The sequence below is a fragment of the Notothenia rossii genome (genome assembly GCF_949606895.1).
Source record: "Notothenia rossii genome assembly, chromosome: 4".
In the NCBI taxonomy this organism is placed as follows: Eukaryota; Metazoa; Chordata; class Actinopteri; order Perciformes; family Nototheniidae; genus Notothenia; species Notothenia rossii.
The window spans coordinates 65,659,560-65,676,735 of NC_136902.1; the positions used below are offsets into that span (position 1 = coordinate 65,659,560).

At 40.2% G+C, this 17,176-nt stretch overlaps 1 protein-coding gene across 2 annotated transcripts in view; it reads left to right on the forward strand.

Annotated features, from left to right (window-relative positions):
• Nucleotides 1-273: 273 nt before the first annotated feature.
• snx19b (sorting nexin 19b) overlaps nucleotides 274-17,176 on the forward strand; it is a 52,302-nt gene continuing 35,399 nt past the window's right edge. Inside the window, exons 1-12 of one of the 2 annotated variants that reach the window (XM_079677288.1) lie at nucleotides 292-397; nucleotides 774-1,079; nucleotides 2,519-2,768; nucleotides 2,861-3,055; nucleotides 3,967-5,133; nucleotides 6,135-6,333; nucleotides 6,479-6,579; nucleotides 6,684-6,803; nucleotides 6,917-7,038; nucleotides 9,701-9,794; nucleotides 9,892-10,051; nucleotides 13,433-13,562. In XM_079677288.1, the coding sequence (XP_079533414.1) occupies nucleotides 1,042-1,079; nucleotides 2,519-2,768; nucleotides 2,861-3,055; nucleotides 3,967-5,133; nucleotides 6,135-6,333; nucleotides 6,479-6,579; nucleotides 6,684-6,803; nucleotides 6,917-7,038; nucleotides 9,701-9,794; nucleotides 9,892-10,051; nucleotides 13,433-13,562 (2,576 nt within the window). In that variant the 5' untranslated portion in view covers nucleotides 292-397; nucleotides 774-1,041. Of the gene's footprint in view, nucleotides 1,080-2,518; nucleotides 2,769-2,860; nucleotides 3,056-3,966; nucleotides 5,134-6,134; nucleotides 6,334-6,478; nucleotides 6,580-6,683; nucleotides 6,804-6,916; nucleotides 7,039-9,700; nucleotides 9,795-9,891; nucleotides 10,052-13,432; nucleotides 13,563-17,176 lie in introns of both variants that reach the window. The other variant, XR_013807427.1, reaches the window with a different exon arrangement.

Here is a 17,176-nt window from a genome sequence, read left to right on the forward strand (position 1 = left end):
GGTCCTCTTTCAGTTGAGACACTGTAGGATGCTTCCGGAAATGACCAAACACTGGATGTCTTCCAGTCGCCAACATGTGTTTTCGAGACATTAGGCGTGTTTGAGACAAGCGAGACCTGCGCAATTTCGATCAACGTCTTGCTCGTGCGTTGCATGATGGTTAGTCATTTTTGGCGACTTGCTCTGGAGGCTCGCTCACATGAGACGTTGAAATCTCGCGGGACAAAGATGCCTGCGGCCTTGAGAGCGAAGCGCGGCGAGGCGGCGCAGTTCCTCTCCACGGGCTGCGGAGGCGAAATGCTTGATGGGAAACGACTCGCTGGTATCTCGAGCTGAGCGCTCATTGGTGGTTTTTACCCCGTGCTGCTGATGAAACTCTCCAATTGGCTCGGCAAAAGTTTGTTGTTGTGTGGTGTCAGTTTTACGTCGCCACTTCCATTCACATTTTTCATCATTGTTCCACAATGTTTATCATCATGAAATTAATATCTATATATGTTATCCTATACTTGCACTGCTTACCGTTTTCATACTTTATATATCTTAGCATATTCATACACACAGTTCATACTGCTCACAGGCTGCTGTGTATATTCATACCCCTCACTGTTTATTCATCATTCAATTCATTCTATATTTTATTCTGTAGATTGTGTACATTACTTTTCACACTACTGCTTGTTGCACTCCTGGTTGGAAGCTAAACTGCATTTCGTTGTCTCAATACCTGTAATATGTGCAATATATGTGCACGTTGTTTGTTTCTCTTTCAGAAACACAGAAGACTGTTTGTATGATGCGATCACAGACACGCTGCAAACGGTGTCCGCCAAAAGTCGAGTCCAGTGTCTATGGAGTGTCATTTTTATTTGTTATAGTTTGGGAAGGTTTGAAAATCGGTAGGGAAAGCCAGCCAAGTCGGTAGGCGGTAGAAACATGTCAAAAGCGGTAGACTACCGCCCAAATCGGTAGGGTTGGCAGGTCTGCATACGTCATGATACGGGAAGTAAACAAACCAGAGAAGCAGTTGTCATCACGCTCATGAGACCTCACATCCCGTGCCATGACAGCTCGTGCAGGTTTGTTATTATTTATTTTATTGATAGCTATGGACAGATTTATCTCGGAAAGGATGACGCTTCATTACGCAGGACTTTGCACTGTGCCTGCGATGTGCTCTGCAAAGTTGTAACGTTAGCTAGCTGGGTCCTAGCCAAACGCAAGACAAACATGTACAAATTTAAGGTAGTCATGATTATTGGCAAGAAGGCACACTTTACACGACATTACTACAGACCTCAAACAAATGCTCAGAATGTTTTCTTCGTTTCGGCATGCATTCAGCACACCAAAAAGCCACAGTTTTATTTGATTTTGATTTATAACGCCCCGCCTTACATCGAGTCCTGTTCCACTAGTAATGAATTAACACCAGCGTAAAAGTGAAAGGTGTAGACGGAGCAGGATTACAACGTCAAATTAATCGCAACATAGATATCATTTGGAAATATATTGTTCCATTTCGAAACATCTGTGTGCAGTTACGTTCATCTATTGCATATAATGGAGCCACATCTCTTAAAAAACATGTTTTCCCGACGTATACGCCATGCCAGAAACCCCGAGTAAATGGTCAAATATGTAAGTGGAGTTTGGTGGCGCGTTTTATCAACCAACATGATAGCGATAGGACTATACTAATTCAGACACGTTAGGTAAATGGTGGCGTTATAATAAATGATAAATACAGTCTAAAAATAATAAATGTGTGCCAAATACAGGTTGTGCTAATGTATAGTCAAGCTAATACACATTAGCTGCCGAGACAGCTATCATCAATATATTTGCACAATTTTTTTATTTTTAGCTTTGCAAAGGCTGTCCATTTAAATTAGTTATTTATGATCAATGAGGCCAACCGAATGTCTGGTAAGTGTGCAGCACGAGGTATTGATAAGAAATTCGCGTAAAATGAAAAATCAACTTTTATTACAATTTATAAAACACATTCATAATAAAGACTATTTCAATTTACACAGTACACATTCGGGTAGAAAATTAGCCTAGTAGCAGCAGCAGCAGCAGCAGTATTTATAACATAAAGTGTAACATGTAGAATGTAGTGTGGTAGAAGCTAGATAACAGAGATACTTACAGAGTCTTGTTACAGCATTTCACTTGTCAAACAAAGAAGAAAGCCAGTAATAACTGGCAATATTTACATTTAAATAGGTACATATTGCATAACAGTGATGTCTTAGTCTTTAATAAAACTATCAAGCATGAGTAGTAGTTGGTTTCTGTGGTTTAAGGAAAATAACTTAAAACCTGCCATTTGTAGGCAACACTGTTCTCATAATTCATGAAAAACTAGTTTGAGGAAAAGGGGTCAGTAGAAATTACTTGATGTCACTCTCTTTAGCCTAATTTAACTTCTTCAGATTCTGTTTTTAATATTATACATAATCTGTATTCTTTATTTTTTTTGACATGTTGCTCTGGCATGAATGATCTCCAGATCTCCCATTGAGGGTGTCAAACCGGACAGTAACCCCCGCAGTGCCATGGCTGAGGTGTTAGGACATAGGAGCTTGTTGGGCTTTGGTGTTGTGTTGGCATGGCTGGTGCTGTTCCACCTGCTGGTCAACATCTGGCTGCTGTGCGTGTTCACCAGCCTGCTGGTGGTGCTCGGGGGCTGGCTCGGGTCACAGGCCGTCCTGGAGTCCAACAGTGTGGTTCACCTGGAGAGGTTCATCACCATGGAACGGGTAAATGTGAATTTGACTTCCCATGTTTTGGGCAACGGTGTATTATCACTCCAGTATTACATAATTTACACTTTGTCCTCGCTAAATCATAGGTTCCACCAACTGTGGAGGATGAGCACAAATTGGACAAGGAGATTCACAAAACTGTGAGGAAAATCATCAGGGACTTTGTCACCTCCTGGTACTCCACTGTGTCCTCTGAGAGTGGGTTCGAAACAGAGGTTCAAGAGGCTATGATCTCTATGGCCATGGAACTGAAAATACGTGCTAGACAGCTCGACAGGAAGGTAATTTGATTCAAGACATCATTGTTGGAAAAAAACCGATTAGGTAGATTTTGATAAATGTTTAGGAGGTTAACATGCTGTCGATACTGTCAATGTATGAATAGAGTTAGGTATTCAGGGTTTTATGTGGCTTCCCTGCGGATACACCACTAGTTATGTGTATTTCATATCAATTTTAAATAATCAACGCGTTTTAATCAGATGCACAAGGCCACATCTGTCTGTTCTGACTATGATCATATTTAATCGTGATTACAGCTTTTTGCGTCTGTGTGGACATTAGCTTTTATTAGCTCATCGAAACATTTAATGTTTCTCTTTCAGTCTTATTTAAAATATTTTAAGATGCCTGGGGAGCTGATTATTTAAAAGAAAACTTAGTGTCAACAGTTCCTTTTAGTATCGGCTTAGTTGGAAACATTACAGTAATTATAATTTCAACATTTTAAACTACCTATTTATTTGCATCAGCAAAACACCATTTATACTTTCTTACATCCACCTTATATTGCTTTTTTTTTGTAAACGCATTTGATATTATAACACATTGAACCATGTTCTTTAAAATGAAATTAGAGGAAAGGAAAGAAATACCTAAACACATTAATTTGTATCAACTACAGAAGTCTAATCATTGACAGTGTATTGCTAAACGCCATGTCTTCTGCTTATTATATTTATATAAACATGTATATATATATACAGTAGTGTGTATATATATATATTATGATATTTATAAAAATAGTTCTATCATGCAACAAAGAGTTTTTTGCAGCTATCAGACAAAGAATATATCATGTGTATATCATATATGCTGTATATTGCACAATAATGGTAACAGATAACAGAAACTGTTACCAGATTAACTAGATAAAATTATACTGGTTTTATATTCTTTTGGATGACTTCAGGAGCTGACCCAGAGGATCCTGGATCTGTTTGGCTGCCACCTGCAGGACTACATCAGAGCCAAAGAGCTGCTTACCGAAACGCCTCGGACAGCAAAGTACAGCGGTGAGAGCGAGCAGCTGTGGAAAGCGTATTCCATGGTTACCATGCCTCATCTCGCCTTGAGAAGTGACGCGATGGAAGTCAACTACACCAGAGCGGTCACAGATTTGTTGCTGCATGTTTTGGTTCCTCCTCCTCACTTAGAGACCCGTACCGGCCGCTTCGTTGTTGGAGAACTAATCACCTGCAACGTTATGCTCCCTCTCATTGCCAAACTGTCGGACCCGGACTGGTTAAACTTTCTCGTGATCGGCATATTCAACAACTCCTGCAAACCACAGGAGCCAATTAAATCAGAGCTACTTGCTTCATCCCCATCTCTACCACCACCGCCTGCTGAATCCGAGCTTGCTCCACCGCAAGAGACCACATACGTTCCCAAGAAGAATAATGAAGTTTCTGTGACTGAAGCTGTCAAAGATGCAGAGATGGCCTCGCCTGAGCAGGCAGCCTATGATGTGATTGACTCCGAGGAGATGAACGAGAATATAACTGAAGAAGAAGAACCCACTCTACCCTTTTTGAGGCGTTTCACGAGAGGAACCAAGTCAAACCCATTTTACCAGGAGAACGACTCTGACCTGGACTCTCCTTCCGCTGACTATAAGCAAAGTTCCATTGATTCCCTAGTCATGATCAGCCCAGAGGACAACAGTAATGGTGGGGACCTGGAGGATGTTTGCCCCAGTCCAGTGGATGGTTCTTGTCCTAAAGTCTTGGTGAATTCTGAACCGGTGGGGCATCCTTATGATCTGTCGTCAGGTAGGATGGCAGAGGGGACTCCTGGTAATGGTAGACTTCAGGACGTGGACAAGGAGGGCATTTCTCCTTTAGTAAATCCAGCCAGAGAGTTTCTTCTGGGACTAGAGACCCCTGGGTTGGGGAATCCCAATGAGCTGACTGTCAGTCCGTTACAGGGCTCCTCCCCTATACAGTCCTTCAGTTTTGAGCCCCTCAGCAGCCCTGATGGACCGATCATGATCCAGAACCTTCGCATCACTGGCACCATCACAGCCAAAGAGCACCGCGGCACCGGATCACACCCCTACACCCTTTACACTATCAAAGTAAGAAGAATCTAGTTCTGCTTCTTCATCATTTTTTCATTATTCTGGGGATTTTGTCATGCAGCTTTTCCATGGTGGCATTAAGCTGATGTAACGTCCAAAGGTTACGACTGAAAGACTAATTCAAAGTTGCAAATGAAGAATTGTTAAACATGTGAAGTTAGCCTTTGGAGATTTCTGCACAAGCAGCACAAATGCTTTTATAAACAGCATCTCAGCACCAGGGTTCCTTGATTCACTTCATACAGTATTGCTTTTAGGATATTCAATCGGCCAACATTTGTTGGTGGAAATGTACAAACAACACAGCAATGCACCAGCTTAGGCCTCGAAGAATAATTGTGATATATGCCCAAGGTCTGTATGATCCAATCATTTGTCCAAAAATCAAAAGATATTTACATTAGAAAAAAAGAAGAAGAGAAAAGCAACAAGTCCGCAAAATTCCTAAAATTATAATCAATTATCAAAACAGATCCCAATTAACTTTCTACCAATCAACTTACCAATAATCAGATTTATCAATGTTAATCATATTCCGTGTAGGAAATAACAAAGCAGAGACTAGCCACCATTTATTGTTCATTTGGTTTTATATTATCTCCAATGTTTAACAGAAGGGAAAGAAAGGTTGTGTTCACTTTAAACTGTGTTTTCTCAGAGCTGAAATATATCTTTCACTCTAAACTACAATTACATAATTGAGTCTCAAAGAATTTGAATATGAAATGTATCAAATGTAAAAAAAAGGATTTATAAAATATGAAAAAAGGAACCATTTTATGTTTGGATATTGATCCCATTTCTACATTTTAATATATTTGTATATTGCATTAAAATTGTGATATTGGATAACTATTGAATATTGGTACGTGTACTTAAACTCCTGACAGTAATTGTCAGGAGTTTAAATATACAAATCTCTTTCTTTTACCAAAACATGGGTTGACCCCAATATAATGTATGTGACAAGTCTTATACTCTGTTGTCTTGGTTTTCAGTATGAGACAGCAATGTGCTGTGAGAACCCAGAAGGGGTCCAGCCGGGCTCTGAGGAGGCTGAAGTCCCCCCCTCAGGCTGTGACAATCCATCGCCCATTCAGCAGGTGGCCTATCACATGGTCAATAGACGATACAGCGAGTTCCTCAACCTGCAAACACGGCTGGAAGAGAAAACTGAAGTACGGAAACTCATCAAAGGTAGGAAGGATCTGGATAGTTTTACGCAAAAAAAAAATCTAACCATGGCTTACAAACAAACCTGGTTCAAATCTTGGCCGCTGCTGAAATTCAGTTTAATAAATGTTTGGTACTTGAGCTAGCATCCAGGATTGTTATCTTTCAGGTGTGAAAGGTCCAAAGAAAGTCTTTCCAGACATGCCGTTTGGAAACATGGACAGTGACAAGATAGAGGCCAGGAAAGGACTTCTGGAGACCTTTCTTAAGGTTGGAGGATTGGTATTTTATACCATTTGAATGTATTTTTACACCAAATGTACAATGTCATTTTGTTTTAAAGTTGTAGAAAAACATTCTATCATCTTTTTCAGCAACTTTGTTCCATCCCTGAAATCGCCAACAGTGTGGAGATGCAGGAGTTTCTGGCTCTCAATACAGACGCCAGGATTGCCTTTGTCAAGAAACCTTTTATTGTGTCACGCATAGACAAGGTTTGATCCTGAATAGATTTGTTATGGTACTTTTCTTCAAGTCATAAAGACCAATATACACATGATCATTTGTTTTAATGCTTGTTCATTGTTCATGGGTTTTGTGTGTTTAGATTGTGGTGAATGCCATCGTGGACACTCTGAAGACAGCGTTTCCTCGTTCTGAACCTCAGAGCCCGACAGAGGATAACGAGTCAGAGATGGATGGAGGGAAAATGAGTACAGACAAAAAGAGGTATGACTACAGAGACTAACTTTTATCCACATTCCTAAAAATAACCCAGAAAATTCGGTCGGAGTGGCTCGAGTTTTTGCCGATTCGCCCCTGCTTTACCTCTTCTCCATAAACTTTGAGTCAGCTTTTGATCCCGATAGCAATTCTGCCAGTTCTGTCATGTGTTTTAAAAACAATATTATCATTTGACAGAACCTCAATATCTAATAAGTTGATGTTCTGATCCTGCAGAAAATATCACATGAACTTCCTCAGCAGATGGATTTTGCCCAGTTAAGGAAATTAAATGTCTTATTGTTTTTATCAAGCACTTAAAGACTTCTTGTCCAGACAACAGAATTATGTTTTTAACCTCAAGTTCTGACCATTTCACTGGATGGGAAGCCTGTGAGGGGTCATGTCCCACATGGAGGGGTCTAGGACGGGACTACTCAGTGTAAAACTTCCTCTGGCAGGTGAAAAGAAGCAGGGTTTTTCTTGAAGCAGAGTGTTTAGTTTAGTTTTTGTTTACTATTTGTTTATAGTGTCGTGGACAGTGACTGTCACAAAAAACAGTAAATGGAGCAGCTTTAGCAAGCATTGCTAATTTCCAGCTGTTGTCCCCGGCCAGATGATAATAGACACCCTTAAAATCGCAATACATCAACCGCATTTGTTATAAAAAAAGGACAAGTAGATGCAGGCGAACGGATAAAAGATAACAATAAAATGCAAACAACACATGCTACTACATACAGTGGGGCAAAAAAGTATTTAGTCAGCCACCAATTGTGCAAGTTCTCCCACTTAAAAAGATGAGAGAGGCCTGTAATTTTCATCCTAGGTATACCTCAACTATGAGAGACAAAATGAGATTTTGTTTTCCAGAAAATCACATTCTGATTTTTAAAGAAATTATTTGCAAATTATTTGCAAATTATGGTGGAAAATAAGTATTTGGTCAATAACAAAAGTTCATCTCAATACTTTGTTATATACCCTTTGTTGGCAATGACAGAGGTCAAACATTTTCTGTAAGTCTTCACAAGGTTTTCACACACTGTTGCTGGTATTTTGGCCCATTCCTCCATGCAGATCTCCTCTAGAGCAGTGATGTTTTGGGGCTGTCGCTGGGCAACACGGACTTTCAACTCCCTCCAAAGATTTTCTATGGGGTTGAGATCTGGAGACTGGCTAGGCCACTCCAGGACCTTGAAAAGCTTCTTACGAAGCCACTCCTTCGTTGCCCGGGCGGTGTGTTTGGGATCATTGTCATGCTGAAAGACCCAGCCATGTTTCATCTTCAATGCCCTTGCTGATGGAAGGAGGTTGTCACTCAAAATCTCACGATACATGGCCCCATTCATTCTTTCCTTTACACGGATCAGTCGTCCTGGTCCCTTTGCAGAAAAACAGCCCCAAAGCATGATGTTTCCACCCCCATGTTTCACAGTAGGTATGGTGTTCTTTGGATGCAACTCAGCATTCTTTCTCCTCCAAACACGTCTAGTTGAGTTTTTACCAAAAAGTTATATTTTGGTTTCATCTGACCATATGACATTCTCCCAATCCTCTTCTGGATAATCTAAATGTTCTCTAGCAAACTTCAGACGGGCCTGGACATGTACTGGCTTAAGCAGGGGGACACGTCTGGCACTGCAGGATTTGAGTCCCTGGCGGCGTAGTGTGTTACTGATGGTAGCCTTTCTACTTTGGTCCCAGCTCTCTGCAGGTCATTGACTAGGTCCAGCTCTCTGCAGGTCATTGACTAGGTCCCCCCGTGTGGTTCTGGGATTTTTGCTCACCGTTCTTGTGATCATTTTGACCCCACGGGGTGAGATCTTGCGTGGAGCCCCAGATCGAGAGAGATTATCAGTGGTCTTGTATGTCTTCCATTTTCTAATAATTGCTCCCACAGTTGATTTCTTCACACCAAGCTGCTTACCTATTGTAGATTCAGTCTTCCCAGCCTGGTGCAGTTCTACAATTTTGTTTCTGATGTCCTTTGACAGCTCTTTGGTCTTGGCTATAGTGGAGTTTGGAGTGTGACTGTTTGAGGTTGTGGACAGGTGTCTTTTATACTGATAACAAGTTAAAACAGGTGCCATTAATACAGTTAACAAGTGGAGGACAGAGGAGGCTCTTAAAGAAGAAGTTACAGGTCTGTGAGAGCCAGAAATCTTGTTTGTTTGTAGGTGACCAAATACTTATTTTACCGAGGAATTGACCAATTAATTCATTAAAAATCAGACAATGTGATTTCCTGGATTCTTTCCCCCCATTTTGTCTCTCATAGTTGAAGTGTACCTAGGATGAAAATTATAGGCCTCTCTCATCTTTTTAAGTGGGAGAACTTGCACAATTGGTGGCTGACTTTTGCCCCACTGTACATGTCACATATAGCACATCACAATCACATAACAGAAACGAGGGGCAACATGCATGATCACAATATCTAACACACACGCCACATCCAACACAGACTAGTGTGTGTAGGTGTAGTTCTCACTGAACCATGTGTTCACCGTGTTATGTATTCCAACTTATGGCGTGTTCTATCATACTTTACATGATGCCTGTTTCAGTGTGAACTCATGCAGTCATATTACATGTTTAATTATTGCACAAATGACAAACAAAATATTTGATTTATGTGCATATTAATGTGTCTGTATGATCCCAGGTCTCGTCTGAAGTTCTCCAGTAAAAGCATCCCCTTTATGAACGGCTCAGACATTCGACCTCCGCTCTTGTTCAGTTGGGACCAAATTAGCACAGTAAGTAGTGTAACTAGCATGCACCTATTTGACATTTAGGTAATCAAATTCCTTTTTGGCTTATTCATTTAATACTTTCTCCTCTCTGCTCTCAAAGGTGTTTAGCGGGATGTCTTTTGGAGACTTGCAAGCGTTTATCACTGATCAAGAAAAACTGTCTGTCAGAATCGAATCAGAGAGGGAGGGCAGTCCTGTGAGACGAGAATTCGGAGGTGATATTTGTGACCGCATGAGAAGGAATCACAGTCAGGAACCTGGTAAGAAAGGAGCTTTCACTGTGATTGATCTCAAGTTCAGTCAGGTTGCTAGTTGGCACTCCATGTGTCAAATCGGCTGTTGGTATTTTTAAAGAGATCAAGGACAGACCTGAAAAGACAAACAAAACTAGACACCCTATCATCACAGTCACACCCAAACAATAATTACAATAAAAAATAAAGGGGTTCTACTTAAATCTATTAAATCAAACATTTTATTATCTAATATTAATTTTCTTATCTAATTCTACTAGTCATTAGAAAAAAGAGTTTTATTGCCAGGCTTATGGGTTTGGTTGTGCAAGTGCGTGTGTGTATCGGTTTGTCCATCCACGGATAATCTTGCATACCACTCGTCCCATCAGCCTAATATCTTTTGTGAGAATGCATGACCGTACGCTCAAGGAGATCTTGTGGTTGTGAAGGTTATCATTTGTGGTTGTCAATCACAAATGATTGACAACTGCTTCAGTAACAAAAGGAATATCAGACCATTGGCTAGGCTTAGAAAAAACTCTTACCTAGTCGTTTACTTTTACATTTTGGCCTTTGTCTTGGCTCAAAAACTGTCATTACTTGAAAAGTCTGACCTTGAACCGGATCTTTTCCAGATTAATTCAATACCCGAAATGTAAGAATTCACTTAAATAAGGCACGATACAAGTTGAATAAATCCCTGCTTTCTAATCTTCAGTGGGGAAAGGAAGACGCACCTGGCGGTTATCTGCACTCTACTGAGTGCAGATAACGCAATCATCATGTCCTTTTCCTGTGTCTGCTTAACTCTACCGGTTTCAATATAGTATCTCACCACGATTACAGCAGGAATAACTGATTGAAACTGGCTTGTTCCATATTCACAAATCAGACTCTTCAGACTGGGTTCATATTTTGAAAGCCCTTGTCATGCTGGTATAGCTTAAGAGACAAAAAGCAATGAATGTGTCTTAGTGTTTTATTTTTCCTTTCTCAAAAGCCTCCATTAAACACCAAACACTGACATGGGTTAAAACTAAATGGTAAAAGTATAGAACGCCAAACAGTTCACAGCGTCTTTCAATAAGTGACATTAAGATTTTAAATCAACATTTAAATACTCCACATTTGAAAGCTACACTGTCAATTATGACTTACCACTTTTTAGTGGTTCAGTTGACTAATTCCTTGTTTTGGTGTTAGTCAACAAAGATTTATTGAGTCTCAAATCATTTGATCGATTAGTCAACTGAGAAATTGTTTGGACAAGGACAGCACTAATATTATTACACTTTTTGTAAATATATATTCCGGTGGTGACTGTATTGTTCCCCTCTCCTGTGATCAAAACATTACCCTCTGAGTGGAAGGAATGTCCAAAAGTCAAATTCTATTGAGAAAAGGACAGGTGTTATAATTTCTAAACCCTGCTCTACCGCTTGTCGCTCAAATGGGAGGCTATTGTAACAGGCTATTACTGTTTGTTAGACACAAAGATTTGGGTGATGACATCAAATCTAAACCTTTATTCAAAAAAATCTCCATAGAAGCTTTGAATACAAAAAATGGGTACTGTGTACAGCCCTTAAAAAAGCACTACACCTACATGTAGGGACAAGTCAAATAGAACCCCATGTTCAGTTCACCCTGAAGTCTACAGCGCTTCATGCAACTTTCCAGGTTTGCGGGTTGGTGTGTCTCTAAACTAAAGGATGCCTCTCCATACCAGTGGGGGATCGGGTTTTTCAGGACATTCACACCACGTACCCTGAAAATCTCTCAGACTATTCATGTTTGATTCTTTAAACCAACAGGAAACATTAAAGAAGTACCTTGCTATTTCACATTGCCCTCCTATAACATTATGACATAAAAAGCAGCAGAACAAGATATATTTTATTTTTTTAATTACACACATAATTTTTTTCCTTATGAAGTGAACCCCTGCCCATTGTTAGCCCTAACCGTATCCCTTAAGGTCAGCTGTCCTTAACTAGATTGTATCTCACCATCCACCATATTGCATCACGTATCATCACTACTATTCCATCTTTCTCCATCACAGGGAATCTCCATAGGAAAAATGCATGATATCATTAACGTCATATGGGAACTATCTTTGCATTGCTAGACATTGGAATTCAAAACATTCAGCGTTTAATTAAATCCAAATTGCATTTCTTCCTTGTTAGCCATCTGGTCATTGTGATTTTGAAGGACAGATTATTTTTCCAGACAGTCAAGGTGAATGAGAAGTGAATAAGCGCGTGGTCCTGACCAGACTCTGAAATGTTCCACTATAAAAGTTACTGGACTGACAGTTTATTGAGAACTAATTGGATGCTTTCACATCAGATGTATAGATGTCTGAATACCTCAATGTTTCAACTAGTGCATTTTCAGTATGTTGAATCTCTAAAAAAAAAAAAAAAACTTATTCCGTACTAAAATATTCCAAAACTACAGTTCTTTTTTTGGACTAAATTGTAAAACTCATATACCATGCACTCAAGCTTGAATGGAATTAACTTCTGTACAGTTAGGTCACTTTTATAACGCAAAATACGGATTAATGCCTGGAAGTAATACAAATACAAATGTTCACATTTAGAAATACAATGACAGAAATCTTGTTATATAACATTAAGTGTCCTAACGTGAGCATTTAACTGGAGAAGTTTCATTTTGATATATATTAGATCAATCTTAAAACTACATATTCCGCAGACGGCAATCCTCCTTCACGTCGAAAGGAGCCAGTTTAGGTGGTTCGGGCACCTAGTTAGGATGCCACCTGGGCGCCTCCCTAGGGAGGTGTTCCAGGCACGTCCAGCTGGGAAGAGACCAAGGGGTAGACCTAAGACCAGATGGAGGGTTTATATCTCTTCGCCGGCCTGGGAGCGCCTTGGGATCCCCCAGTCAGAGCTGGTTGATGTGGCCAGGAAAAAGAAAGCTTGGGGCTCTCTGCTGGAACTGCTACCTCCGCGACCCGACCACGGATAAGCGGGAGAAGATGGATGGATGGCAATAGAAACACATGATACATCTATATTTAATGAAGAGTGGTTGAGTGCAATAATTACTCTTAGCAGAACCAGCAGCTTCTCAGTGTGACCACATGAGGGCAGTGTTACTAAATATATGAAGCTTATGATATTACTGGTCCTTCATGTTCATCAGGTGCAAACAGAATCAAAATACCTCTTTAAACAGATTACTTATGTTAGGTCTGAGATATACATACATGTCCCTCCATCTGTCTACCAAGTGCTGCTTTTGCATGCTAAACCGACATACAGTATGTTGAGTATGATATTTGAATGTAGAAAAATTATCTTTGTCTATAACAAAGTCATTCTCTTGTAATATTGAGTTTCCAAATTTGTCTTGCATTTTGTGGTGTAGCCTCTGAGATGGAGCTGGCTGAGGTGGCTCTGAACATCCTGTGTCTGCTGATGAAGGAGCAGTGGAGGTGGTTGTGCACCGAAAACATTCAGAGGACCATCAGGCTGCTGTTCGGGACCCTTATCAACAGGTGACGTGATACATTTGTTGTAGAATGCCACAAAAAGTTACTATAAGTAAGGTTTTTACATTAGGGAGAGATACAGAGACACAAAACCATTTTTAAAGCTTGGATAAGTAACATTGTAGAAGCCAGCAAGAGTAAGTTTGATTTGAAAAAATCCAAACAATACAGCCTTATGTTTCCAACTTTTTTCCAAAGAAAGTTGCAATGAGCACAGGTTCCAGTATTCTTGCAAGAAAATAGCAACACTGACTATATTCAATAACTATATGACATATAGACTTTAGAAAGTAAAGAACAGTTAAGATATGTTTGGCAATGCAAGATGTTGATTTTTGATGGTATCCTAATCTTAAATTATCATCCCCTACACAATAGGGATGTCGCAAGAACCGATACTTGGGCAAATCAATACCAAAATAAAAAAAATGTAACTTCCTAATGGGATCAGGTCTTGAGACCAACGGTATCGTATTGTCCAGCCTAAACTCACTATCCACTATCTTTCCTGATAAATCGACATTGTTAAAAACAAATTTGTTGAATTTGGCAGGACCAGAGCTAGTTAACGTTAGCTGTTAGCTGTTAACTGTTAGCTGCTAGCTGTTAGCTGATAGCAGCCGGCAGTAGCTCTATTGTGTAAAACTCTGTTTTAGGTGAAGGTTAATTATAAAGTCATTAAGATGTGTTCAAATAGAATTTTGTGAAATTTTGTTTTTAGTTAATCTTGTTCAAGAAGATATTTTCACGGCAATAAATAATAGATTCAATAGAGGGAACTATGACCTTTTAACTTCCCAGCAAAATAAACAGGATACAAACGGTAATATGTAAGTGTGTGGTGAAATACAGTGATTTATCGGAAATGTTTCTTATGGTGGTATTTAATTGGTTATCGAGAATCATGGAATTTCACTGGTATTGGAAGCAACTAATACTGTAAATGTTTGGTATTGTGACAACCCCATTTTTTGGACTTCGCAGGTCTTTTAAAAACACTTTGGTTGAGTCATAATGACACTTTTATGGCTATCCACTTGTACATTTTGTTAATCCTAATGATAATGGATATTATTTATGTAATATTGCTGGGACACAACTTTACTTGGAAAATGCAGACAATTTCCCCATCCTCATTGACTTATTATAAGCAGATACTGGTACCAATTTGAAACCTACTAATATAGATCTTTCCAAGTGAACCTGGCTGACGCTGCCACAACAATGCAAATCATTTTTCTCTCCCTTTAACAGCAGTAGCCTCTGGTTGACTCTGTCTTCTTAAAGTACTTTTACGAGGTTCTATGCTACGAGCTTTCGGCTGCTAAGAAGTGATGGAAATGTAGACGTAGTGGGACTTTGTGGACTCAGCCATTTCAGGACATGAGAACAAATGGTTCCTAGTGGAGATTCCACAGAGAGGACTGTTTATGAGCTGGATAGGGGACTCTGGCTCATGTACAGTCGTTAGTCAAGAGAGTTGATATTCAGGCTTGGCCACGAGTCTTTGCAGTGGTCCGTGTTTTAAAAGGAGCATTACTTGCCATGCACTGTATTAACCACTTTACAGAAACGAAAGAATCCGAGAACTTTGCTCTTGCTAAACAGTATGTGGTATTTTTATTATTACACTTGTTGTTTAATAGTTTATGTGCATACGTGCATGAATGCTCACCTATTTGGCACTATAAAGAATGCCTGACAGCAACTTCCAAAACATTTGTCGCAGATAGGTATAGCTCTGACTGCCAGTAAACTGAACATGCAGACAATGTTCTCGGGTTCTAGTGTTTATGGTGTCAGTGCTGTGACCTCACGTTCCCCGGAGTGTCAGTACCGAAATATCGTTTCTTCACATTGATACTGGGCCCTCTATTTTAAGAAGTTCCACCAGCCAAGTATGAAAGGCCTTTTGTTTGGTCTTGTCTATATGAGGCTGCTGTCTGTCAACATTGCAGTGAGAGCTCTCAGTGTGGCAGGTATCTCCTCTCATCGACTGGTTTCTCTGTGAGAAGGAGACAAGATGCTCTGGACGGCCCTTTACAGAAACACTACCTATGCCATTGTGTCACTAAAATAGCTCTGTTCATGTATCATTTTTCAACAAAGTTTAAAACAAATGCGGTATTATATGGTAAGAACATGAAGAGTACAACATTAAATGTAATAGAAAAGCAGCATTTGCTTGTTTTAAATCTAAAACAATACAAAAAACGGCCATTGAAGCAACAATGGACACCTTCCGTTTCAGTCCCGTGATATCATTGGGCTCCAAATAACTTTTTGCCATTTACTTTATTTGGAAAGACACTCCTGTTGGCATACGCTAAATGAACTACCTTGTACAAACAACCTAGTTTGACAACCTAAAAGTTGTAAAATGTGCTTAAAGCCAAATCCAAAGCTGTTTTCAGTTTCCAATCGTCTGACAAAACAGAGACCGGACGTGATGCTGTCGTGAGGGTTTGGTTTGGAGGCGGGGTTTAAGGAAAACGTAAGTGACCATGCTCTATGGGCCCAATGATGACAGAATATTTCCGGAAGGTCCAGGGAAGTATTTTCAGGCCATTTTGTAACTCACATAGTAATGAACTGGCCTCCAACACTGTATTCAGTTCTCTTTATACATCCGTGGTCTCGACCCACAACCTTTGGGCTTAAGCCATGATTTACTGATGCTTACTAGAAAATATGCCTTTTTATTTTGGGATTTCCTCCATTTGATTAAGACATACAACATATTTTGGGTCCAATTCAAGAAGAATTTTAGCCTCTAACAAAAAAATGTTTTAGCCATGCCAGCGTGACTTCGAGGGTGAGAATAATGCCTGGCCAGTTGATCTATCACTCTGGTCCAGACTGCTATATCAATGGATTGCTTTGGAGTCTGTCACAGACACTCATGACTCCCAGTGGAAGAATCCAAATGACTTTGTCGATTCCCTGGAATTTAATTTGGGAACAGGCCCGCCCCTCCCTACACGCAGATCACGCAGACTGCGGAGGGGGCCTCATCTTGCGGAGGGAGCCTCATCTGATGCGCAAATGCGGCGCGCTTATGCGCAAATACGGTGCAATTAAGCGCACCACAGTTTGGGCGCTCACAGTTTGCGCACGTGCTACGCTAGCACCCCCGTCGACGCTCGCGACACAGAGGGCCTCATCACATAACTTTGAGTGGGGCCACAAGTTGGCCAGGGCCAGCCCTGTCTGGGAACATCAACAGCTCAAAAATGTAATTTGTAACACTACAGATTCACACTCTGATACTAGTCACCTCGGTGGTGAAACAGAACAACACAAGTAGCAACCACCTGAATTTTTATTCTAACATGGAATCCAACAGCACTGAAGACTTTTGGTTAGAGAGCCTTCATTGTTTCAGTTTTGATCAGTGATTTCTTTTAATAAATTGATCCACACAATAGGATCCATACAAATCTTAATGTTTTTTAGTGGGACTAGCAGTTTATTTCAAGTGCTGGGAAGTTTATATTTGTTCGTAATACAATCTGACAGTTGTTTGGTGGGAGACAAGAAGAAGAAGCTGCAGAGAGAAACCATATCTCTGTGTGTGTGTGTGTGTGTGTGTGTGTGTGTGTGTGTGTGTGTGTGTGTGT